The sequence below is a fragment of the Chionomys nivalis genome, chromosome 21 (genome assembly GCF_950005125.1).
Source record: "Chionomys nivalis chromosome 21, mChiNiv1.1, whole genome shotgun sequence".
Lineage (NCBI taxonomy): Eukaryota > Metazoa > Chordata > Mammalia > Rodentia > Cricetidae > Chionomys > Chionomys nivalis.
In genome coordinates, this window is record NC_080106.1 from 31853367 (window position 1) to 31879856 (window position 26490).

At 50.8% G+C, this 26490-nt stretch overlaps 1 protein-coding gene across 1 annotated transcript in view; it reads right to left on the bottom strand.

The window, feature by feature from the left end:
- Window positions 1-25046, bottom strand: part of Nlrc5 (NLR family CARD domain containing 5) — a 59058-nt gene extending 34012 nt beyond the window's left edge. Inside the window, exons 1-20 of the mRNA XM_057753436.1 lie at window positions 25001-25046; window positions 20782-21082; window positions 20069-20128; window positions 19412-19480; window positions 16749-18390; window positions 15106-15189; window positions 14889-14972; window positions 13189-13272; window positions 12990-13079; window positions 12233-12292; window positions 10949-11014; window positions 10469-10552; window positions 8023-8106; window positions 7054-7143; window positions 6071-6139; window positions 5148-5216; window positions 4305-4397; window positions 3815-3898; window positions 2183-2272; window positions 1450-1494 (exon numbers count right to left, since the gene is read on the bottom strand). Coding sequence (XP_057609419.1) covers window positions 1450-1494; window positions 2183-2272; window positions 3815-3898; window positions 4305-4397; window positions 5148-5216; window positions 6071-6139; window positions 7054-7143; window positions 8023-8106; window positions 10469-10552; window positions 10949-11014; window positions 12233-12292; window positions 12990-13079; window positions 13189-13272; window positions 14889-14972; window positions 15106-15189; window positions 16749-18390; window positions 19412-19480; window positions 20069-20128; window positions 20782-21070 — 3236 coding nt within the window. The 5' untranslated portion in view covers window positions 21071-21082; window positions 25001-25046. The remainder of the gene's footprint in view (window positions 1-1449; window positions 1495-2182; window positions 2273-3814; window positions 3899-4304; window positions 4398-5147; window positions 5217-6070; window positions 6140-7053; window positions 7144-8022; window positions 8107-10468; window positions 10553-10948; window positions 11015-12232; window positions 12293-12989; window positions 13080-13188; window positions 13273-14888; window positions 14973-15105; window positions 15190-16748; window positions 18391-19411; window positions 19481-20068; window positions 20129-20781; window positions 21083-25000) is intronic.
- Between the last annotated feature and the right edge of the window lie 1444 nt (window positions 25047-26490).

Sequence of the window (26490 nt, forward strand, 5' to 3'; positions counted from 1 at the left end):
GAGCTGCCACAGGAACTGAATCCAGGCCCTCTGTAAGAACAGCACACCCTTTGAACCGTTGATTCGTTTCTTCAGCCCATGTCTCATTTTTCAACACTGCCAATCTAAAGGGGCCTCTCCACTGCTGCAAACCTTCAGGGGCTCCCTATTCTCCTTAAGCATAAAATGAATGCCCTGCCCAGGCTCTCCTGCCTTGCTCTCCAGCTACACTGCCGTGCTTCCAAACATGCCTTCATCCTGGCTTTCGTTCCTTGTCTCTCCCGCCCGGGGCATGGCAACTTTAAGAATGCCAGGGCTCGGCAGGGTTTTATAGCCCCCTGTGGCACAGTTAGGAGTTACCCAGGCCAGACTTTTCTGGGGTATGAAGTAAACCTCTTTCTAGAAAAGGAAGACTCAAAAGCAGACGGCAAGCCAGGGCAGGCGACAGCGGGGTTTCCAGTGTGTTTCCCAAATATGACATCTTCTCTAAAAAGGACGTCAGGCCTTGGCTCCACCGAGGTGACCCAGAGGGCCCCGCAGCCCCCAGCGCTGGCCTCTGTACCATGCCTCTTTCCTTCCCCATCTCTCGAACTCTCTTCCCTCTACTTTAATTCGAAGCCCTGACCCCTGGCTCTGCCCATTCCCTAACCCCTGAACAAAAGTGGAATACAGTACCTGAAGCTCCTGGAGGTGCAGCGCTGCCTGCCTGCCAGTAAGGGGGCTCCAGCTGGGAGCTCTTGTCCACATCTGCCAGATAGTGCATCCCTTGGAGGGGGGAAAGCATAGCAAAAGGTTAGCTCGAGTCACACCCGTGGGGCTCCCACACCCTCAGGACTTTCACACCTGGAGGCAGAACACCTGGACGGGAACCTGAGGATTTGATCCCAGTCAGGTCCCTTATTACTCAGGTGGGGAAACTGAGACTCAAGAAAAGGAAGCTAGAATGAGGAAAATCAGCAGTTCACACCTATCCAGGTCAACCCTTAACCCAGTAAGAGGAGACAGAATAGAGGGCTTCCCCTGACCATTCACTTGACAGGACCGTCCATCTGCTTCCCTGTTTCTCAATTCTTCTGCTCTTATTTGGGGAACCGAGAGCATCTAGCCTAGACCTAGCCTGGCTTCAGACTGCCTGGCACATTAGCCGTGCTGAGGTCACTGTCCAGCTGGCCCTTCCCTACTCCCCACCTGTCTTTGAGGAGAGCTTCCAGGGCTCAAGGCCATGACGCCTGTTGCCACTAGGGAGCAGCTGGGAGCACCTGTGAAGTGCTAAATTGGTTTATTTTAAAGAGCTAGCCAGGCTTCTCAGGGCCTTACAGATTAGACAGTGCAGCAATCCCAGAGACCACACCAGACCCGGGGTTCAATTCTTGGGCATAGATGTGTGTGTCAGGGTAGAGATGGGACATCCACAGAAAGTGGGAATCAGAGCCACAGGCAAGCCAGACCGCCCAGATCTCCCCTCCTCACCTCCTAGTTCCAGCTCCTCGTAGGAGGACGTGGTCATTCTCAAGGCTGGAAGTGAAAAGGAAGCAGTGGGTTGGGAATAGCCGAAGGGTCCCCTTCCCTGAAGGGCTTAGGGACCTGGAGTGGCCCGCCACCCAGGGAATATAATAATAATGGATCAAACGACAGCTATGATTATCTAAGACCCTTGCAGGACTTGTGGCCCGTTATTTCAGCGCCCTCTTGTGGTGAACTGGGAGAGGAGGCTGGCTTCGGGGCTCTGTCCAAATAAGAACTCGCACCAAGCTTCTCTGCTTTGCCCACCTGCCACCACACCTTTATTCTTAGGGTTCTCAGGGAGGGATGAATGGGGCAAAGTGCTCCTAAGACGACAGGATTTCTACATGGAGGGATTCAGAGACTGAGGTGGCTGCTGCCTTCCCTTTTAGTGTCGTAGTGGAGATACCACAGCTAGGCTAGTCCCTGAGCCCCAAAAGCCACCAGCCAGCTCCCCGCTTGCTTGGGAGTGTCTAGGACAATCTGGAGAGTAAGGGAGGGTTGAAAGACTTTTGTTCCATGGAGAATGTGGAGAAATCTTCCTCTCATTCATTCATTCATTCATTCATTCATTCCACGAACTCCTAGTGCGAGCTCACTGCACCTAAGACCCCGAGGATGACGCAGGGTGACATGTAAAATGGCCTCAGCAGGAACTGATGATGGGAGGGAGACGGGAGGGGACAGGGCAGCCGCTCACCTGACATCTAGGTGGAACACCCACTGCCCGGAAGACATGCATGCGATCAAGCCAAACACAGCATCCAGGGACACACCGTTCCTGTTAAGGCTAGAGATCGCACAGGCAACAATGGTGAAACCACCAAGGACTCAGACAAACTCTCTGTACATCAGAGCTTAGGTCCCGGGATGGGAGCGTCTTTGCTAGCAGATGGCAGACCCTGATGACCAGCGGGTAACCCTCCAACTGCACCACACAGCTGAGATGATCTAGACAGGTAGGAACTTGCTCAAGGGACAAGCTGTGTCGGTGACAGAGCTAAGACTGGAACCCAGAGATAAAGGAAGGGTGGGGTTCAGGGTTAAAAGCAGGGAAGGGGCTGCCATCCTGAAGCAAGAACAAAGATTTCTCTTCTCTCATAGTCTCTGTCCACCTATCACGGGGTTTTCATTTGCCATGTAAGGTCCCGCTGGGACCCAGGGTCTTCCTCACAGGTACCTTGTCACATTGTTAAACACCTGCAAGAATCTGCCAGCTAACTCAATCTGCATGCCATTGTCTGCAAAAGAAAGGCCCCTTTCCTGCCTGTAAGCACCCTCAGTGCCCCTAACCCTGGGATCAGCCAGTCTCCTGGTAACATAGTATTGTAACAAGAAAAGCCACAGCGCTCGTTCATTGTAGCCAGAGGTGGAGACTACACCCAATTCTTTTTCGTTTGTTTGTTTTGTTTTCGTTTTCTGAGACAGGGTTTCTCTGTGCAGCTTTGGAGCCTGTCCTGGAACTCACGCTGCAGATCAGGCTGGCCTCAAACTCACAGAGATCCACCTGCCTCTGCCTCCTGAGTGCTGGGATTAAAGGCGTGTGCCACTACAGCCTGGCTCCACCCGATTCTTATGCATTTACTGAGGCACCCAGAAGCTTCAGCTTCTGCCATGACTTCCCAAGGCCATACAGAGCACAGGCAGCACAGACAGCCAGAACCCATGGCCTTCAGCTCAGCTTCCTTCACGAGATCTTCTTATTTCTGTCCAGGGAAGCTCGGGAACAGGAGGGTACTGAGAGAGCCGAGAACACCCGAGGCCTTTGAGAGCTCAGGAATGTGGTTGAGTGCAGGCAGAGCGTGGGGGATCTTGACCTGTTGCCAAGGTTTTCCTCCCACCGCGAGTGCCTCCCACCTCTCTATCAGGTCATCAGAATACTTGGGCTACTCTAGACATGCTGCGTGGTGTCTTTGCCAGCATGAATCTTCCCTGTCCACCTAAGTGGAGTTGCATCAAGCGGCCCTCTTTCTGTAACCAAGGACTAGAATGACTGCTGGTGGTAGTTTATCGCTTAACGCCCTCATGCTTCCCTTATGCTTCCCATGATCCCCTCGTACTGCATGCATCTGCATAACCCAGGTGCTGTGGGAGCCCACGGAGAGACAAGAGTCTGCTTGGAGAAGGTCTGAAGCAGAAGCTAGGGCAGAGCTCTGCCAGCTGAGCCAGTGCTCAGTCCAGCCAGGGTGAGCAGAGCCCCAGTCTGGCCCTTGTTGAGCATTTGCCTGTATGGTGCTGGAGGAAGGGGCTTCATATGTACTACAGGGTTACATCATCACTGGACATAGAACAAACCCTCCCACAGAGGCCTGGGGGGTAGTTAGTGGCTTACTTCAAGGACTGCAGGGGACCTAGTCCTGGGAGCAGCTGGGCTAGTAGGGCCACCCCTTCATCCCCCAGAGAGTTGTTTGATAGGCTGGAAAAGAAGAGGAGGTTAGTGGACCACGGAGTGGGTTCTGCTTTCATATCAGCGTCGTCACCCAGCTGCTTCTGGGACCAGGAACTCCAATCTAAGCACTGGGTTAAATCTTTGCACATCACACATGGGCCACATCCCTCTCCCCAGTATTCTTCCCAAAATTTGTGGTCTTCTGGGATGGCTGCAAAGGGTACCGGTGTGGGATGTATACTTGGAAGGAAAGTCACTCCACCCGCCCCTGACGTCAGGAAGGAAAGTCACTCCCCCACTCCTTGAGGTCTCTAACGTCAGTGGAGAAAGAAGACTAAGGACCAAATGCTTCGAAACAGAACAGGACATCTATGTTCTATCACCGAGCAGCCTGTACTGTCCCCGCCTAGCCCCCCTGGATGCAGCTACTCACTCAAGATGATCCAAGTGGTGGAGCTCGCAGTTGGCTCTCAGCGCCCCGCAGAGCCTCTCTATGTGCTTGGCCAGGAAGCCACAGTGTGTCAGCCTGCAAGGGGCCAGACCACAGCTCTGCAGTGACCACTAGACATTAGACAGGGGAAAGCTACCCCCAGCCCCAGAGCCAGACAGAGAAGCCCACAGGCTGGAGGGAGGAGTTGTGGTTTGTGTCGTGGAGAGGGACAGGAGGACTGACACACAGCCGCCTGAAACAGCACAGAAAGGCCTGGGGCTGAGAGGAAAGGGATAGAAATAAGTGGAGATAGCCATAAAGACAATAAATATAGAGAGAGACAAGTAGAGATAGCAGCAGAGATAGAGACACTCATAGGCAGAGACACTGAGAGACAGAGAGGAGCACAGATAAAGAGAAACAGTGACAGAAACAGAGACAAAAAACAAAAAGTCAAATGAGAAATAAGACTAAGTGTTGTAGAGAAAGAAACCACCTCTGAATGAGACAGGCAGGCAGGAAGGTAGGCAGACAGACAGGTGGACAGGCAGGCAGGCAGGCAGAGAAACAAAAGGAAGATGGTATTGGTGGAACATGCAGGGCTGAGGAGCCCAGGCTGAGGCCCAGAATTGGGGGTTGGAAGTTCATGGCTCCTCTTTTCTTTGTTCAGTCTCCCCAGCCCAGGGTTAGGAAGCTACACGGTGGGACTGCCTAGACAGTGGGAGGAGGCTGAGGGGTGGGATATGCAGGGAACAGGAAGTCCTCAGGCTGTAAACTCCTTGACACAGCAAGCCCTGTTAGACAGGTTTGAGGCTTGGGGACAAGGTAGGAGAATTATTACTGTACCTGATTCTCCGAGAGCTCCAGGACATCTCCGAGGTCACAGAAGATGCAAAGCTGGTAAGCGGTGCTCCCCTGAGGACACACAGCAAGGCCAGGCTGAGCGTCTTACCTCTGGACTCACTGTCCAACTGTCCAGCTTTGACTCTCTGCCCTCAACCAGGGCCAGTGGGACTTTAGCCTGGTGTGTGACCTGGGATGGGCCTCATTTGGCATGAATGAGTTCTTTCTGTTTAACACTAGCCGCACACATAAGGAAATGCCCAATTCACCCTGGTTGCTGTCACCATTAATATCATTGTCATTATCATCATCGGAGATGGTAGAGATGGCACTTTTCTCCTACCAGCCTTCCAGACTCAGACTCTGTGCTATAGCTTGTGAGGAGTTACACATGACACAGAGGTAAGCCCCTAGCCATGTCCTGGAAGTCACTTGAAGGAGGAAGACAGACATCTCTTTGAATGGTCCTGTGCCAAAGGAAGACAGAAGTTCTGGCCAAATCAGAGCTCCGGGCTAGGCTACTCTCCATATTTAGGCTAAATCACCAAGTTTCCTGTGAATAATTGTCTAACTATCCCAGCCTGGCCTGGCATACTACCCAGATCCTACATCACTGTGTTCCACTGGGTTCCCAGGAGTCTGCTCCTTCCTCATCAGAGCCATGTCTCCAGCCAAGGCTGCTAAAGACCTGACCCTTGATGAATTCCCTTTCACTTTTGAGACAGGGTCTCATGTGTCTTAGGCACCACCGTGTGTCATTTGTACAGCGCTGGGAACTGAGTCTGGGATCTCATGCAGTATTAGACAAACACTACAATCTGAGCTGCATCTTCAACCCTACTTTGTGAGTTCTTGTCGAGGTCGCCCTGGTTCAGGGAGGGCACAGCCCCATCCTAGAGAGGAATGTAGGGATACTGGGTCCTTACGTCTTGCAGCTCCCCTCTTGTTCCCTTGGCTCCCGGGCAAATATGAGTACCACGGTGTTGGTCAGCAGGCTGTGGACAAGAGAGGAGCAAGGGACAGAGTTATGGTCCTTGTCTAACCCTGACCTGGTGGGACCACCAAGACACCACACCTGTCCAAGCTAAGCCCCATTCCTGTGACTTACTCTGAGACTTTGAGGTGGGAGGCCTTCCTGCTACACAGACTTCAGATTTTTCCAGCTCTGGTTTGTACCTCAGTCTGTAGCATGCCCCTTCTGCCTGCCCAGGTGGAGTAGGGTGGGGGTTTCCTCTGATGCTTGGAGCACTTAGAATATGGGTGCTGTCTCTCATGACAGGCAGTACATCTCAGTGGCCACAGTGAATGAGGACCCTAATCTACCTTGTGAGAGATCTGGTTTCCCTCCAGTCCTTTGGGGGAGGTGTGCACAAAATAGAGACCCTCCATGCAACTGAGAACCAAGATGGAGGCTTGCAAGAAGGTGGGAGCTGCACTTTCATCCATTCACACATGTTCTTGGTCCCCATACTGGTAGAGCTAGAACTGAGATTGGACCAGAGGGACAGGAGGATGACATGTCACATGGAGACTGTTCTCAAGAGAAACTGGGCAGGAACTGATGGGAGCTGGAAGGGGCAGGGCCCAGCCTGATCCCACAGGAGCTGGGGACACAGTGGGCACTGCACAGTTTGTACCAACTGAAGCAAGGAGCTGGAGGGCTGTTTCCTCATTTTCTGATCCTGCCACCCCCAGCTGGCTCCCCCAGCTGCAGGCAGCTCTCCAGAGGAGCGCCACAGCACTGGCGGTGATTGCACTGCTGTGCTGGCTGGGCAGGGCTCAGGCAGCATCTTCTGGGGGGTCCCTGAGGTATGAGGCCAGAAATAATACGGGGACTATCAGAAGTATGGTGACCTGGCCCTGAACTCAGAGTTTAAAGGGCAGTGACGATGCCCTGTGTGACACCCACCTGATATGCATCTCCTTCAGGGTCCCACACGTTCTCGTGGCTCTCAACACATAGGTCACCCCAGTATTAGAGAGGCCATTATCACTGAGGCTGTGGAGAGGAGAGGGAGGCAGCGTCAGCAGGCAGACAGCTCCTGCCCCCTCATTGTGACTTAAAAATTATTGTCTGTCATGGGTCCCCAAGCAGGGTCTCTCAAAGAATTTTTGAAGTTCTCTGGCTTAACCCATAAGCACTACCCCTGGTTCTCCTCTCTCTGAGCCTTGGTTTTGTGGTATACAAAGTAACTGCTGACCATTTGGGACTGACTAGTGGACTCTGTACCAAGGTTTTTAGATGTGCATGGTCTCATTTAATTCCATTTTACAGATGGAGAAACTGAGGCCCAGAGACATTCAATTACTTTCCCAGGATTTCAAAGTTATGGAATGACATAGTGAAGGCTGAAGCCCAAACCACTTTCCCCAACATCACTACTCCTTACTCAACACAAACGACCAGGAGGCATAACACAACCACCTAGACACCATCTTTGCCCCCATCCTGCACCATTAGACAGCCTGCTTTCTTGGGTCACCACTCCAATAACTTATGCCTACGCCCTAACCAAACATACTACATTGTCCCCCGGAGTCTTGGCCCAGCGGCCGAGTACCCACCCATTCAGTACCTTAGCTCTGGCCCAGTGCAAGGCTCCTGCCTCCCAGAGCTGTGGACAGGACAACCTGGCATGCATGCATGCCAGATGTGCCATGGACATGCTGTCCATGTGCAAGGAGTTAGATGGCAAGGCTACTAGTGGCTCAGGGCAGAGGCAAGAGCAAGGTGTAGTCAAGAGGCCAACTTAGTTGGAGAGAGGGGACACAGGGTGGATCCTTGCTGACTGTGAGCGTGGGGAACAGGGGCAGGCAGGGACCAGATGGGACTCTCCATGGCTCCTCTTGTCACCCAGCAGCGGGGTGTGCAACTCACTCCAGTTTCTGGGCAATTCGCAGCTGGGAAGCAGCCTCTGTCACAAGTCGACAGCCTTCGTCTTCCAGATGGTTCCCTGAAAGACTAAGATAGGGGCACCGTGGAGACACGCACAGCCTCCCTCTTGCTTCAGTTGGAGCATCGTTCCCACAAGTGAACTTTATAATAACTAAAGAGGACAGGCCAGCAGCTCCACACATGGCGCTTCTACACGTGTGTCACATTTCATACAATCTATGAAGAAGCAGGGACTCGTATATCTTCATCTTCCTGCCGGGTAAACCAAGGCAGAGTCCTTAAGGGACCCACTCAAGGGTGGACTCAACCCGGACAGCCAGACTGGAAGGTTCCACCTGTACCTATTCCTGTACGTTGCAATATGCATAACTGCTTCTTGTGATAACCTCCCTAATTCCAGGATATCTGACCTGGTGTAGGGCCGGGGAGGCTTTCTTGATTTATTTAAGTACTTGCTGGAAATCCCAGAAGTTCTATAGGTGAGTGATTTGGAGAGATTTGGAAAGATTGTCCCTAGTAGTGGGAACAGCACATTCAAAGATCCCATGACATAATGCATATCAGCGTCCAGAGAAAGCCAGTGTGTTTAGATTGGAAACTGAGTTAGGGTAGCAGGGTAAAGGGTTTGGAGAGTTTGGGGGAGGCTTCTGGGTCTCACAGGATGTGGGGATTTGGGCTTTATTTACTCTGAGGGTAAAGAGAGAGGGAGTGACGGGTAGTGGTGAAATACAGTCTACCCTGCCATGGTGGAAGGTGGGAAAACCATGAGCTAATGGGGTCACTAGGTGAGAGGTTCTAACAGAGGAAGTGGATGAAGAACCTGTAGAAGAGATGGGCTTGAGACCGTCTAAGTTGGATTGGCAATAAGGGTGGGCGACGTGGCTGGGAAGGTGTTATTCATCTAGTTAGGTGGGGTGGGGTTGTGTTGCAAGTGAGGGACTGGGGAGGGGGAGGTTCAGTGACGGCAAGCAGGCCAGAAACATTTCAAATTTTGTTCTGTAAACCTGAGTGTCTGCCAGGCGCGTGAAGGTTCTGGATCCCTCGAACTAGAGTTACATGAAGTTGCAAACTGCCGACATAGGTGCTGGAAACTGAAGTCAGGTCCCCCGGAAGGGCAACAGGCACTCAGCCCCTAAGCCATCTCTACAGATCTTTTAATCATTTTTTTTTAAATTATGTTTATATTTTGTAGTGGGGGTCATGCACACGGAGGCTAAAGGACAACTTGCAGGGGTTGATTTGCTCTTTCTATCATGTGGGTCCTGAACTTTGAAGTCTGATGGCCAGGCTTGGTGACAGGTGCACTTGCCTGCTGAGTCGTCTTACTGGCCCTCATTTGCTATGTTTAAATCTTGCCCCTCGGGCTGGAGAGATAGCTCAGAGGTTAAGAGTATTGCCTGCTCTTCCAAAGGTCCTGAGTTCAATTCCCAGCAACCACATGGTGGCTCACAACCATCCGTAATGGGGTCTGGTGCCCTCTTCTGGCCTTCAGGCATATACACAGACAGAATATTGTATACATAATAAATAAATAAATAAATAAATAAATAAATAAATAAATAAATAAATAAATCTTGCCCCTGAGTCTTCCAATGAAACAAGGTAAGAAATCAAGAGTTGATAATTCAAGTAACTCTCCCCTTATGTACTACACCCTGAAGTGGGGCCAACTCACCCCTAAATACTTCACAGCACCGCACTATTTGTTTTTTGTTTGTGAGTTTTTTGTTTTTTTGGTTTTTCAGGAGAGGGTTTCTTTGTGTATCCCTGGTTGTCCCGTAACTTGCTCTGTAGACCAAACTGGCCTTGAACTCAGAGATCTGCCTGCCTCTACATTTCAAATGCTGGGATTAAAGGTATGCACTATCACCACCTGGTGCATCCCAACATTCTGCCTCACATCTCTTAGAGGACTTCCTGGGGTTGTTGGTGGGGCCTCTTTTCTATCACTAAGAAACAACCACCACCAGTTCTTAAGCCCCTCTCAGGAACCAGGCATCATGGGAACTTCTTTAGCCTATAAAGAATTGGTCATCCTAAGTGCAAGAGGAGCCCCCTCTACTGATGGCCATGGAAGTGGTGGCAGGACTCATGAGGATGGGCTGGGAACTTCAGACCAGATGCTTCCTACATGTTTGATCTTGAGTGAATTTCCCTCTGTGCCTTCATTTCCTGCTCTATAAAATGTGGTTCCATCACCATGAGGAGACACTAACACACGTTTCTGACAGCTCCTAGCTCAGCACTTGGCACAGGACAGTGCTACGCGGTGACTGGTGTTCTGACAGGTGTTCTGACAGGGGATGTCCCCAGACTCTTGAGGAGTCAGCCACCCACACCACATACCCCACATGAAGGTGAGTCCTTGGCTGCTCTGCCAAGCTCCCCTAGCTCCTGCCCCAGGTCTCCCACTTTCCAGGGTACTCACTCCACTTCTTGCAGGCAGGGACCTTTCTGGAGTAGCTCCACAAGGGTTTCTGCATCATGGACCCTGAGCTGACATCTCTGAAGCCTAGGATAGGAATAGAGGAGATCAGGGGAAAACCCTGGTCCTTCCTGTCCTGAGTCAGATGAGTCCCGAGGGCCTGTGTACCCCTAGTAGAGGAGTGATCTTATTCAAAGCACTTCGCCTGTCTGTGACTCAGTTTCTTCCTCTACCAAACTAGAGTAATACGTGTCATTCATGAGGTTCCTAAAAGACTTTCCACAAAGTACCAGCCACCTCTGAGCATAGTGCCCCACATATAGCAAGGGCCCATTCAGCTGGAGCTCTTGCTGACATATGCATGCCCTTTCTTTGTCACTGCATCTGCTTTCCTTGTGCCCCTCCCTGCCTGTCCTCCCTCCCCTGGGAAAGGGCCATCCTTCCACTATCATTTTCTGAGGGCAGCAGGCCCTGCTGAGGTACCTGAGTTCCAGGCTGCGGCTTTGTCTTTCTTTCTTCAGGTTGTCTTTGTCCTGTCGGTTTGATGCTCTGTAAAGAACAGATTAGACATTAGCTTGGGCTCAGGAGCCAGACCTGATGAACTGAACCTCTTTGCTTGACATCTAGGGTCTGAAGAGCCTGCAGCACCTCCTGGGATGAGTTAGCCCCAAAGACAGAGCTGGAAGGCACTCAAGGTGCAACTAGGAGAAGCAGCAGGAGCAAAGGGCTTGAGGTCTTCATTCCAATATGTTCTCTCCCATATGTGGCTGTGCAGGTTTTGGCAAGTCACATAACCCATCAGACTTTTCGGTTTCTATTTCCTAAAGTCACCAAGCTAGCATCCCTTTGATGTGATCTTTGGCTCAGAAGACAGGGATCATGCACTGCCACAGGCAGGTCCAGGCAGAGGGGAGCTACAGCCCTTCCAGACCCTCAGACAGGGAGAGGAGAGGGCCAGGGACTGCAGAGAATCTTGGGCTATACCATACACCAATTTCCATAAACTTAGAGATTTGAAATGTCTACAGAACCCTTTTACAATAACAGAACGGTTCTCCTGCTGTGTCATCTGCCACGGGAGGGACCTGTGGCCATTACTGAGCCCTGGAAGGGTGATACATGCAACTGATAGACTGAAGTCACTTCAGTTCCATTGTCACAGTGGCTGGCAATGGCTACACTGGGTGTGAGAGCTTTAGACATCTGGAGGGGTGTAGGGAGGGACATTGGCACAACTGGGTCATGGTGCAGATGGGGAGATTGAAGCTGGGATAGTCAGGGAGGAGTGTGAGGAACTGGGGAAGAGTGTTCCCTCAGAGGGAGAACCTTCCATGTCTTCACCCACCCAGTGGGGGGGGGGCACGTGGAGATCCACGCGTGGCTAGCATCTGAACGCTGGTGGTGGGCCAGTGTCTGGAACATGTTAGACACATTTGGTCCTCCCATTCCCCAGGCAGCCCTAAGGTGTGGCTCACTAACTTCTCCTTCATCTTTCTTTCAGTTTGAAGAATTTTTCAGCTTCAGTTTCTTCACCTTCTCCCTACAGGCCTGGTTCACTCTGAGACCCTGGGCATGCTCTCTAGCCAGGGGTCAGATGTACTCCAGACACATGGGAGGGAGGGGGAGCACTGCTTTGCCAGCCCTGAGCAGGAATTCACAGGGCAGTAGGGAGAGTCTTCCCACTTCCACTCTAGGTTCCCACCCTCACCTTCCCAGCCCAGACCCCTTCTCAGGACTAGCTGGGGCCATGCCTCCTGAGCTACTCACCCTGATTGCTGCACAGCTGTCTCTGTGATCGGGGACAGAAGGAAGATGAAGTCGGACTCCCTAGAGGGTCAGACACAAAGCCATGATATCTAGGAACCAGAAGTCACCATTGCCCAGCTGTCACCCACCCTCGCCCCAACCATCCAGGGAAAGTATTTCCTGGCCCACAGAGAAACAAGAGAATGGGAAAGAGTACCCTAGCACAGGTTCTAAGTTCTCTGCCACTCATGAGTCTGCTTTAGAAAGGTCAGAAAGATGATATGGGAGGGGTCTTTGTTTAGTTTTGTTTTCGTTCTTTTTTTTTTTTTTTAAGATAAGGTGTCATGTAAACCAGGCTGGCCCTGAAATCACTAGTAGTTGAGGCTAGCCTTGGACTCCTAATCCTCCTGAGTCCTGGTTGGTATTGCCACCATGTATCACCATGTCCTCTGAGAGCTTTTAAAAATGAGAATTACATTTATATTCAGATTAAGAAACCTGACGTCTAACCTGTGAGCCAATGAGTGAATACCGTTTCAGTACCACGGAGAGCGACACAGCGCTAACTATTCATTTGGCTCCGCAATGTTGTTCATCCATCCGTCCACACAACTTTCCATCCATTTGCTATTAATAAAGCACCAGACCCAAGCCACACTCTGAGTTAAGCTGATTCTGGCATGCACGCACAGATCTTGTAAGCTAGGGACCTCCTCTTTTCCCATCTCTCACTCCCCTGTCCCTTTCCTTTTTCCCAAGACCTTGAAAATCTGCTCACCTGACCTGCAGCTTTCTGACAGTAGGACACGTGATGGCCACCTTCACCGCGGACAGCAGCGCTGACACGGAGATGCTGTTTCTGCTCAGGCTGCACAATTGTGGCAAAGTGTCAGGGATGGATGCCCTTGACATGGTCGACAAAGGAAAGAGTGACTTGGTCCAGGAAAAGGGATTGGTTGAGGGTCAAGATCACTTACTCAAGTTTCTGGAGCTTTGGCAGGCAAGGGAGCAGCTCCACAAGGCTCATCACCTCTGGGTCCTTCAGCTGGTTGTCGTGCAAGCTGCAGGGAGACCAAGACCTAATCCCTCAAATGGGGCGGGGGAGGATGGGCGCTAGGAAGCCCCAGGTGGTGGGTGACAGTCTTATAAAGGGAGATAAGGTGATTCAGTGATCTGCTTCCAGGCCTTAGGTGTACAGTGTGCCTGACTCCTGAGTTCGCCAACATCCCAGGGGACTACTGAAGTCTCTCTGGGGGACTAAAGACTCTACTTCTGGTGTCAGCTCTGGCCACAGCTCCCCAGAACCCAGGACAACTGCTCCCACCTCCCTATCTCTTTCTGAAATCCCAGCTGGAGGGGTAGATGGATAAATGGTATGAGAATGATTGAGAGCAACAGGGGACATTAAAAATAAATAAATAAATAAAAGGGTGATGGGAGCCAAGATTAAGGCCACTCAATAACCAAAAGAGAGAGTTTTGATAAGACCAATGGTTTAAATCTTCATTCAAACCATAGTGACCACTGAGCAAAGGCATCAGAGGGAACAGCAGAGACTGGCCAGCTTGTGTTCCAGTCTATGTTGTATTCTCCTTCTTCCTGGGCCAGCCTGCTTAGATTCAGGGGTTGTCTTTCTAAACTTCAGGAAGAAGCTGTATACGGCTGGAGAAGACCAAGGATTTTGCTGAGATTGTGTCTCCTAGCAATGTTAGAAGCTATACTCATACAGATTCACCAACATGACTGCCTAAACATAAGCCTAACGAGGACAGCATCAACAGACAGGTTAACGTGGATGGGAGAAAGCCCATGACACCTCTACTCTACACAAAGAACTATAGGCAACTGAATCCTAAGAGTGGGAGAAGCAGTCTCCCCAATTGGTTTTCCAATACCAAATGGTCGACCCTGGAAACATACATACAAATAACAAGTAACATTTACAGACAGAGAGGGTTATATTTAGGAATATATATGTATATACATTTATGTATATGGATGCAATAACAATGAAAAAAGAGGCCATGAATCTGAACGAGATCAAGAAGGGGTAAATAGGAGGGCTTGGAGGGAGGAAAAGGAGGAGAGAAATGATGTAATTATATTAATCTCAAAAAGAAACAAATAAAATTAAAAGAAAGTATTTTTAAAAGGACTGTAACAGAGGGTCCCTGGTTCCACCTTTCTCTGAAACAATCAATTCCAGACACAAGCAAGAGGTATATTGTGCAGATATGCCCAGTCAGTGTGTGTGCATCTCAGTGTGCCTGCATGTGCCACACATGTACACATCTGTGACAGGTATGTGACACACCCTTGAGTTTGAATGATATTTTTGTGCAAGCGTGTATCCAAGTACAGAATGTTAAGTCGTACGTTGTATGCATTTATGTCTCCCCCACAGTACCTGCCTTCTTCCTAGATACTGTAATCCCTTTTCCTAGGGTCACAGAATGAGTGGAGGGAGCCCAAAACTTATGATCCTCCAAGGTGGTTCCAAATATGTGCTCTGCTGGCATCTCAGAGGCATTCTTACAGATCTGACCCACCTCATTCTTAGACTGATGGCTCTTGCTCTCTGTTCATCCTGGATGGAATATGCAGGCCCCAGGGGTGTCCTAAGAGCTGAAAAGTGGCCCTTCCCCAAAGCAAAAGAGCCCTTTTAGAGGCCACTCACCTGACCTCCTCCAGCTGGAAACAGAGGGGCAAAGCCTGTACCAGGTGCCTGATGCCTTGGGCTGTGATCTTACTTCTTGTTAACCTACAGGACAAAGATGGTAGAGGAATGGGGGTGGAAAAGGGGGCTGGCTAGGAATCTGTCTGTGCAGGACTAAGCAGGGAAAAGTATGCCAGATATCCTTCTTCGCATATCTTGCTTGCAAGCCTTGGCTCACCCTAGTATCTTCAGGCTCCCCATGGTAGGCAAGCACCTGCCCAGGGCTTCTGCAAAGGCGTCCCCACACTTTCTGCTTTTAAAGCTGCAGGAGAGAAGCAAAACGAGTCAGTGCGGGGCAGGGCTTAGAAACTGGCAGTACACCACTGGCAGTGTCCATGGGGAGAGATGGGGCATCATGGTAGCACGAGTTATCATTGTAGCTGCTAGGGTAGCAAGAAGTACAGTTTACAGCATTGGCTTCTTTATCTGCCAAATCGGTTCTCCCCTTCATCCATAGAAATACAGTCACATAGAGTTTAAATCATGACAAGCAAAGATCATGCATGCGTGTAAGCTTACTGCTCACGTAGGGGCCAGAGGTATTTATCACTTTTCCGTTTGTTTGTTTTTCTCCCACTAGTCCCGAAACTCAATCTAGCTTAGGCTAGACTGGCTGTCAGTGAGCTCTGGGGGATCCACCTGTCTCTGTCCCTCACCTCTTCTGTTACAGGCATGAGAGGCTATGCTTAGTTTTTACATAGGCGCTGGAGACTTGAACTCAGGTCCCGTTGCTTTTACAGCAAGCCCTCTCAGACACCGAGCTATCTCCCCAGACTCAAGACACTCCCTTAGAACCAGAAGCAACAACAAAGTGCTAATGATCAAAATGGGCAGAGACTTTAGCAGAGGTACGATTTCACTTCGCAAATCGGTCTAAAAAGCATTTTAAGTGATAAAACTGTAACTCAGTAGGCTGGACAGCCTTGTTACAATGCTAATAATATATACTAAAATCTGTGAGGTGTTTTCAGCCTATTGACATTGATAACATGTTCGTAAACGAAACCTGGTGTTGATGTGAAGGGGGAGGACAAGAAATGGCGCTCTGGCCGGAAGTAGTTCACCAGCCAGCAGCGATATTTCCAGCTTCCCTTGCAGCCTAGAGTGGTGGCTGTGTGGCTAGGTTCTCAGCGATGTGACGTGACTAGAAGGGATGTGTTCCACTTCCATGGTGACCTTTAAACACATTCCTCTAAAGTCACCTTTTCCCTTCCTCCAAGTCAGGGCACAGGGACACCCATGGCTCAGCACTGATCCTACAGCTAGGGTGTCTGAGAGATGCTGGAGCAAGGACCAGGGTCCCTGCATGACCACATGGAGCAGAGCAAACTACCCACTTGAACCACCTACTTCTGACTTGTCCATCACTGAGACCTACACTTCAACAGGACTTCCCCCGCTCTGTCTGGAGAGGCTCACACTGGAACTGCACCTTTGCTCTTTCTAACCGACAGAAACGGAGCCTCGGTTCTGGACCAGATGCCGGGTTGAGAAGCCTGTCTGACTTGAGTACTCACTGCACATATGGAGAAAGACCCTCAAGGGAGGTAACATATAACTTGTTCAAGGTCAAGCAGCCTTGAGCAACATAGCCCAGATCCAGCACTCCAGTCCCTGACTGCCAGAGAGACGTGAGAGTCAAGAAGCCACAGGCACCTGGACTCCAGGAGCCGGGTGCCCCACCACATTACACACTAAATGAAGATGGAGCATGCTTTTCGGATGGTCAACACTTGAATCCAGTCTCTCTGGCGGACTGGTTGACCTCCTGCTTTCCCAAAGCACAGTGTCCTCCCCTGCCTCTCTTCTGATTTGACTCACCTGAGATTCTCAACTTGCCCACATCCTACCAGAGCCTCTGGGCAATGGGGCTCCAGTGGGCAGCCATCAAAATCCAGGTGAATGGGGGCAACCCTGTGCTCCAAAATGTTGGCCAGTGCAGCCAGGTCTGCACGGGTCAGTGGGAGATTGTGGAAGGAGAGCTGAACGGGGAGGTTTTGGGCAGTGAACTGCGCCAGCTCCAGCTCCTGGGTCTCAGCCACACAGTGATACAATTCTATCATCTTTGGTCCCGTAAGCTTCCGGCTAGCCAGCTTCCTCAGCACCTGAACAACAGCAGCCTGCCTGGAGCTCACCCAGGCTTCCTCTTGTTGAGCCAGGTGGCAAAGGAATGCACGACAGTTGTGGGATGCCAGGCCTGCCAGGAAGGTAGGGAGATGGTCGGAGAGGCCCAGCCTAGCTTTGGTCCGCAGCACCCAGTGGGAATTGAGTGTGACATAGTAGGTGAGCGTTTCTTTGTCTACCGTGTCACTGGCCATCAGATACAGAGCGGCAAAGAACTCTTGCAGGCTAAGGTGGGCAAAGGCATAGCCTATTTCTTGGTGCTCAGGGCTGGTACGAATACAGAAGGAGGTCAGGAGGCTGTGGGCAGCTCCAAAAGCCATCAGGGAAGGACTAATGTCTTTTTCCATAGAGAAAATGACCTTCCCAATGTCCAGTCTACTAAGGGCCACCTTTCCAAGGCCCAACAAGGATGTGGCAGACAGAGTCCCATGGGGGCTAAACGTTTCCACCATCTGCAGGAACAGCTGGGTTACGGTGGCCAGGAGGGCCGTAGACTGCCCTGGAGGGCTTCCAGGAAGCAGACGGCTGAGGCAGAAGCAGGCGACCCTGCACAGTGCAGGCACTGCACACATTCCTCGGAGGCGCTCACTGGCTCTCATTTCCGCCAGGGCCAGCTCTTGTAACAGAAGGCCACTGAAGAAGTGACTGACGTACTTCTCTACCCGCTGCCCATCAAAGCCCCACATGTACACCGTGGAGGCCTCTGTGGGCACACAGGCAGGCAGTTTCCCAGGACGAGAGGTGGCCAGCACCCAGCAGCCTGGCAGGAGGGTCCCACGGCAGAGGTCGGAGAAGAGGGCGAGGGCCGAGCCTGCGTTGTCAGCACCCGTGGAACTAGCATGGAGGGTCTCGTCCAGCCCATCAAAGATCAATAGGACTTGATGAGCATTCTCCTCCAGGTACTGAAAAACAGCATCAGGGTCTGACTCGGGGCTCAGGTACTGATCAAAAAGGAGCTGGGGCAGTGTCAGCGAATGTGTGATCATGTTGAGCCGGCGGAACTCAAAAAGGAACAGAGCCCGGAAGCGGTCCAGCTGACCGTCAGCCCACCTCCAGCAGAGCCGATGTGCCAGCGTGGTCTTGCCCATCCCAGCCTTTCCCAGCAGGACTGTCACTCGAGGTCCCTTGGGGGCCTTGAAATTGAAGAGATCCTGGAAGCTCACATCAGTGTCATCTGTGGCCTCGGGGTCTCCTTTAGTGGTTCCCTCCCGGCTCCACTGTAGAAGTGGGGGGATGTAGACCTGTGGGGAGGCATGAGTAGGACTTGCTCCTGGGCATTCATCGCCATGGCACCGCTGGGCAGAGGTCTTCAGAAGCTTCAGATACTTCTCAGCGAGTTCTGCAAGGGGCACAGCAGTGGCATGAAGGCAGGAGTTCTCACACTCCATACATGCCCTGGGACCCCATGATCAGGCTGCTACTGTCTTTAGTCCCAGCTATGGGGGCATTGGGGCAATCGTTAAGTGTACAATGGATGTTCTTAGGTCACACATAGCTCCAGAGGAAATGGGCTGCAGAGCAGCATGGGCTCCAAAGCCTCTTACTCAGGGAGGTGGGGATGGGCCCTGGGGTCACAACTCTCTCTTCCAGGGCAATACAGAGGATGCCGTTTTCAGTAAACTGGGGGAGGTTGCTTGCTTTGCAACATCTATGGGGACCAGCTCTAAGATGGCAAAGGCAACTGCATCCTTCCTTTGAGAGTGGGCACCAACAAACGGCAGGCTTTCTACTAATCAATTAGACCATGGGAATTGGGCTCCTGCTATGCCAAGTGTTACTTCCTTCCTTCCTGGGTCACTGGGAAGATGCAGCCCCCACCTTTGCCCCAGAAAGAACTGCAGTAGTGGTCTGTTTTGCACAGACACAAATTTTCTGGTTATGCCCATAGTTGGTGAAGTACATATGCATGTGAGGGTTGGGCCAAGGATTATTCTGGACTACTGGCAGAGGATGAAGGAAGTTTCCCCTCTCCCCTTCTGTGTCTCCAAGGAGCTCCTACCTGGGGGTTCGCCAAGGAGCTCCTATCTGGGGGTTCACCAAGGCACATTTATCACCTCCATCCTCACTCATCATCCAACATGACCACTGAAGGCCCAGGTCTGAGGTTACACTGGTTACCACCTGATGTTCCCATAACCTTGAGGACAGTCTGGAAGAGACTAGGTGACAAATCTGTCCCTTGAGGTACCCTGTCTCCTCCTCTGCTCACTAAGGACCTTCAGTATCTCTCTCCTGGAGGCTTGGAAAACAAGCCCCTGGACCTCAGAAGCTTTTCAGCCAGGGACAAGGCCCAGAACCTGTCTGTGATCAACCTCAGGGCAACCCAGTCTTATGCAGGGGTCCCTACTCCCGTAACTCACCTAGCTGCTGCTTCCTGCAGTGCTTCCGGCGGGGTGAGGACCCATAGCTCTGAAAAGGGCGCTTGACACCTGGAAAGAGAGGAATGAGGGCATAGGGGAGAGAAGGGGAATCCAGGCAGCAGCTTTGGGTGCTCTATTCCACAAGTGGGCCCAGGAAGAGAAGTGTGGGACACCTGGGAATTAGGAGAAGGCCATTTCTGTGGTTTCACCAGAAGCTCGGGGCCAGGATAAAGCAGGCAGGCCCACAGGAGGGTATTCTAAGCGCCATGCCCACCAGGGAAGGGCCAGGCTCTGTGAATCTTTCAGTTACCTATTTGAACCTGTAACTGGTCCTTAAGAATACACATCAACACCATGACATGATACCTGCCTTCCCAGAATTCCACGAGGGGACAGGGACATGAGAACAGGCTCTCTGGGTGACACCTGACGGGGGATCTAGAAGGCTGAGGCTAGCCACACTCAGAGTCTCTTCTGGAGACCCAACTTAGATTCCTGGTAAAAGGCAGTGGGGGCAGGCCTTGAAAGTCACAGAGAGAGAGGAAGTGGGGCTCGGTCCACGTGCTGCAGAAGAAATGGTGGCCACTAGCCACCACTAGCTTAAGGTGAAGACTGAGCATAACAGTTGGCACCTAGAGCCCTAACCCCAGATCTCACCATGGTGAAGCGGAGGTCCAGGATGACTGTCCTCACCAGCTCCTAACTGCTTAGGGAATTCTGTAAAGCAGAGCAGAACACATGTCACCGGGGATGCGGGATAGATACAGAGGATACCGTGTCAAGAGGATATAGGGTGCCTGTATAGCTCTGAATGGTATCTGTTCTGGGAGCAGCCATAGGTTCCATAGATTAAAAACTGACACCCGGTCATCTGTCAGGGAAGCAGGTGGTGCACTCTGCATGCAACAACATGCAGAAGTGTACATGTATATGTACACATGTGCGTCTCAGTGAGGATGCATGTCTGCACACATATATGTGTGTACGTGCTCACGTGCCTGTGTGAGCTGTCTGTTCATGTGTATGTGAGTATGTGTCCCCGCCTCCACACTAATAGAGCTCATGGGTGGGGTCTCACTTTCTAGCCAATGACTCCTTGTCCCTCAGTATCTCATGCTCCTCCTCAGTGCGATGCTCAAGATGGTACCGAATGGGATAGTCAACCTCCCTGCTTATTAGTAGGCACTGAGGTCTTCTGACTGCACCGCGGAAGGAAGCCTCTTGGTCACTGCAGGCACTTGGAATGTACGGCTATTCTATGTCCTCTCTGTGTGACTAGATGGGTCAGTGGGGGCAGGGATGGGGAGGCTGAAGCTCTGCGGGTCACAAGGCTGTGCTGGCAGCCTCGCACCTCCTGTGTGGACCCTTACCATCTTTTGGGCCCCAGATGCTCCGCAGTGGTACCTCCAGCTCTAGAGGCACGTCAAGCTCCATGCACAGACTATGGATGAAAGACTCCCAGGTGGCCAGGCTCTGGGTGTGCAGCCTCCTGAGCTGAACATCAATGCTCTCAGGGTCAAGGGCCTTGGTGCAGTCCAGGTCCACGGTAGGGAGGTAGAACCTAACCTTGGCGCTCAGCCATTCTGAGTTTTTACTCAGCAGACTCACAAGCCTGGTCCACAGGTTCTCAGTGTTCAGTCGGAGGCTCTCAGAGTCCATCAGAGGCTGGCCCTGTGGAGATGAGGGGAAACGGGTGAGCTTGGGGGTGGGTGAGTGGGGGGGCAGGCAGGCTGGGGTATGTGGTCTATGGTGATTTCTGTTAACTGTCAATCTGGAAGATGGGCCTCTGGCCATACACGTGGAGGATTATCTGTACTACATGAATTGATATGGGAGGCCCCATCTTGATGTGGATGGAACGATTCCTTGGGCAGGGGATGCTGGACTGTCTAGAGGGCAGGGAGGGAACCTAACACTGGCATTAATCACTTTGCTTGCTGACCGTGGATAAGACCAACAGCATCACACTCCTGCTGCCCTGACCTCCCAATGTAATGGACTGGACCCTTGGGCATCACATTCCTGCCGCCCTGACCTCCCAATGTAATGGACTGGACCCTTGGGCATCACATTCCTGCCGCCCTGACCTCCCAATGTAATGGACTGGACCCTTGGGCATCACACTCTTGCCACCCTGACCTCCCAAGTAATAATGGACTGTACTCTTGAGCAGCTTTCTCTATCGTCAGTGTATTGTATCACAGCAACAGAAAGTAGCCTGGTGTGTCTGCTCACAATCAGCTTCAGAGACAGGCCTGCTTCTGTACCCTCCCCTGATCTCTAAACACACACACACACACACACACACACACACACACACACACTAAGCAAAGCAGTTTACCAGTTCTTCAAAGTATACCGGGCTCTGAGGATCCTGTTTCCATGGACCATCTGTGCTGCTTCAGTCTGGGTTCATCTCACGACAGAGACGTCTAGCCATCCACTAATACTGTTCTTTCTTAGAACTATAACTCCCAACTGTTCCCTGATTATCAAGAACAGACTCGACCCCCCAGGCTCTCTAATAGTTAGACACAGCCACATGATGGGGGTGGAGTTGGTCAGTGGGATGCAAGTGGAATGTTATCTGCTTTCCTTTGCTTCTTTCTGGTGGCTGGAATGCTAACAGGATGCCTAGACCTTGGGCAGTCACGTTGGGTAATGGGGTCAATGCTGAGGAACGTGTGAGTGAAGTTTCTCAGCTTCCCTGGACTCTGTGCCTTTAGCCCTCTATTATATGGCTGAGAAGTACAATTTTATGTGGTTCAAAATCCTGTCAAGAAGTTCTGCATAAAGTGGACCCGGGTCTTAGCTACTACAAACCATCTGCGCTCTCTCTCTGTCTCTCTGTCTCTGTCTCTGTCTCTCTCTCTCTCAGCTAGTTCTCTCTTTCCAAAGATGGAGTTTTAATTTCTATTTATGTGTATGTGTCTGTGTGACCTGCATAGGCCAGAAGAGGTCATTGGGTTCCCTGAATTACAAGCAGTTCCTAGCTACCTGCTGTGGGTGTTGGGATCTAACCCTGGGACTTCTGGAAAAGCAGCAAGAACTCTTAACTGCTGAGCCATCTCTCCAGCCCGCTCTCCACCTCTAGATGGAAGCTTCAAAGAGCCTGCCAGGAAGAGTTCCCATAGATGGCAAGTGTAGTAAGGAGGCCGCTTGTTTGTCCTGGCCGCCCAGAACCAAAATAACCACACAGAAACTATATTATTTAAAACACTGCTCAGCCCATTAGCTCTAATTTCTTATTGGCTAACTCATACACCTTAATTTAACCCATTTCTAGTAATCCGTGTGTCGCCATGTGGCTGTGACTTACCGGCAAGATTCCAACCAGCGTCTGTCTCTGGTGGGGCTACACGGCTTCTCTCTGAATCTGCTCTCTTTCTCCCTGCATTCAGTTTAGTTTTCCCCGCCTAGCTCTGTTCTACCCTATCAGGTCAAGCCAGTTTGTTTTTTTTATTCATTAACCAACCGTATTCACAGCATACAAAGGGGAATCCCACATCACCAAAGGGTGATTCACAAAGCAGAAGCCTAAAATAATGAGCCGTGGTTTCTATCTAGTAAATCCATATGAGTTGGAAGCCATCATGGATACACAACTTTTAAAATTAATTAAAAAATTCATGGCACAGTTATTTATAATAATTAAAAGTCAGAAGCAACATGAATAGCAAACAGTCGAAGGATGAGCTAATTAAATGGTGGTCTATGTGATGGAATAAACTGGGGTATATTTCTCCATCAACACTAATGAAATACATACTGTGTTAGGCATGGTATTCTCTGAGTATATTGTTATAGATTAGCTAATCCTCAATTTTCAGAGCTAACACCTCTAACTCTAGAAAGAGTGGGGGAGGCCCACCCGGGAGCTGGCCTTGCTACCCCCATTGAATATCCTGGGTACTCAGTGGGGGCTCCTTTCAGGCTCCTCTCCTCCATCAGACATCTAAGACTTGCCCCAGAGCTTACAAGTCATGTAATGTGCTCACATACATGATCCTTAGACAGGGACCATTGTTCCTGGAGGAGATTCAGGCCAAGGAAGAGAGAAGGAAGCGCCCAAGGTCACATACCAAGTTCGTGGCAGAGGCCAGAACTAAGATTTTTTTTTTTTGGCTCCCAGGCCAGTGAATTTCCAAAGCCTTAGAGCCTCGGGTAGCATGAGACAAGAGCTTTATGTGATTTTGTCCAAAGGATGTCCCAAGAACAAGGGCATGGCTTCCTTACTGGGCTAGGCTGTCCAGCAGCTACGCTGCTTGGGAAAGAATCGCCCAGGGCAGTGGGTGACAAATGAGAAGGAGGTCTGGACAGGTGATGCTGCGGCGGTTCCTTATCCTCACGTCAGCCTGACATGGAGGCTTTATTTTGCCATAAGTGTTCCACCTCTTGAGATAAGACACCAAACTCTTTAAGCAACCACCGCTGGCAGACGGGGCACATCTCACCCTAAGAGACATTGTGACTTCTGTGGAAACAACCTCTGGGACATGGTTTTGGCAAAACGATTCATGCCCAGAGCCAGGAGATGATTACTGGCATGGTTTAATACTAATTCTCTGTGGTAGGCCTCAGGGACATTTACAGACGCCCTGCTTCCCTTTTCTGGGCCCTTGATGGTATCAATAAGGAACCATCCCTTTGCATTTGGGTGTGGCTGTGAAGCTTCGTTTATCTGGTAAACTGTTAAAAATTACACAGGTCACATTTGTGCAAATGTTTCACGAGCCAGTATGTGACTCACCCTGTCTCTGCTCCGCTGTGCCTTTTCAGATCATGGCTACTCCTTTAACCTGAGTGTGGGCCAGAGGACAATTCTGTGGGCCAGAGCTCCCCTCCATTCACAACAGCCAGAAAGCAAGGGCGGGAAACGCTGCTTTGGGGAAAGCTATTTGTTGCCGCAGCAGAACCTGGCTGACACACTCACAGTGTGACTTTGAGCTAGGGTCTTCTCTGTCTGTTGTGGGGAGTGGAGGCAATCTTGGGTGAACGTGTATTATTGGCATGGACATGGCAAGCACCCCAACCTGAGACCTGTGAAATGGCAAAACCTTCCCTCCTGATGGCAGTATGAACAGGGTGAAAAACATAGCCCACAGTTTCCTCCTGGATGTTAGAGACAGCGCCCCCACAGTGACCTCCCATTAAGACTAGCTAACCTCTCTTCCTTGTGTTATGCTTTATAAACACAGCCAAATTTCTGATTGCATAGTAGGTGCCCTCATCAGTGCAAGAACAGCCCATCAGATCCTGCCTAGCACACGGTGACCAAGCCCAGACTCAAAGCCTCTACTCGGAATACATAGAATTCTAAGTCTCTGGCTTCTAATGCTCTAGTTCTCGGGGCTTGGAGCTATAAGTGCTACGTCTGTCAGACCTGCCCAGAGATCTTTGGCACTCTAGAGTCTGGACTGCCCACACCATTAGAACTTGTAGGCCACACCTGGTTACCATGCATGGCAGCAAAAGGGTACAGCTGACTGGTGGCACAGGGAAGTGGGGGTTGACAGTCATGGCCATGGGAGGGATAAGGAGCAATGGACGGGAGGAGAAAGGAAAAGAGAGAAGAGAAAAAACACCTACCTGGCTTCTTGGATCATGATAGATGGTCCAGCATTCCCACGCAGAGGCTCTCTGGAGTGTCTGGGCCTTGTCTTAAGCCCTTCAGTTTGTGTTCTGTTTCCATAGTGCAGGTGCTGAAGGGAGAGAAGACATGATGCTCTCCTCTTCTTCCGGAGCCGAGAGGAATACTGCTATGTCAAGAACTCTGGTTCCTGCCCCTGCCCCTGCCTTAGAGATATCTCTGAGGACACGGAAGTCCTCCGCCCTCACAAACCAATTGAGTTCTTCCTAACCAAGTTCTATACGTCGCTAGAGTTGGCACAGCCTTCCTGATGCCATCCTACCAGACCAGGAACGGAGGATGTACACACATACACACACACACACGTGCACACATGTACACACACGTACACACATGCACACACATACATACATCCTCCTAAACTCAGAGCCTGGGTGTCATAACGATTCCACAGCTGGATCTGGCTCATTGATTTGCACAACAGTGGAGTAATCCTCACCAAAATCGCCAGCCTCTGCCCTCTCTCGCAAAGTCCCCAGGAGGTCAGCCTTGTACCCTTCTTTCTCATTACTTTAAAGCTTTACTTTCTCATTTTTAATCATCAGAAAGTGCTGGGCATGGTGATGCATGGGCGTGTGTAATCTAGCACTTGCAAGGTGAACGCAGCAGGGTCAGGACTATCCTCAGTTACAGACTGAGTTCAAGATCAGCCCGGGCTGCATAGACCCTGTCTAAAAGAAGAGCAGGCGGTGAAGCCTGAGCATGGTAGAACACCTTACTGTGGTACCAAGTTAATGTTCTCCCGAGTGCACGTGGTGTCATGAAAACACCAGCCAGCAGGCTCAGAGATGGGGCTACTCAGATGCACCGATGCTGTGAGGTGGAGCTTCCAGTGTCCCTATAAGAAGATGCAGGAAGCCACTGTCTCTTTCTCCCCCATGGAAACACAGCAAGTGGCTGGGAGCCATCGCCGGACAACAGATGTGCTGGCTCTCAGATCTGGGTCTTTCCAGCTTCTGAGAGTGTGAGCAACAGTTGAGACCCAGACTGTGGTGTTCTGTTACAATCACAGTCTAAGATACACCTGCCTGTAACCACAGAAAGTGAAGGGAAAAAAATCTCTACAGTGAGATCAGGCAGAACGCAATGCCGCTTGAAGTCCATCAGGATACCCCAGAGTCCTTGATGAGATGGCAAGAAGAGTCATTTGGATAAAAAAAACAAACAGATGTGTAGCTATAGATGCAAATATAACAGCAGCAGGCATTTTCAGTTAGAGCTGGGTAAGTCAGGTGGCAGTTCAGTGTATAGCACGCACGCATGTATTAAGCAAATGCAAGACCCGGGGTCAATGCACGGGAACACACAAGACAGAAAAACTGAAGGCAGTTTTATCAAAAGACCGTTTCAGGAATAGGCGGGCAGTTATGTGGGGAAAGCTTTTAAACACAGTTAGATATCTTCTATAGTGGCAGCCATTGTAAGGAAC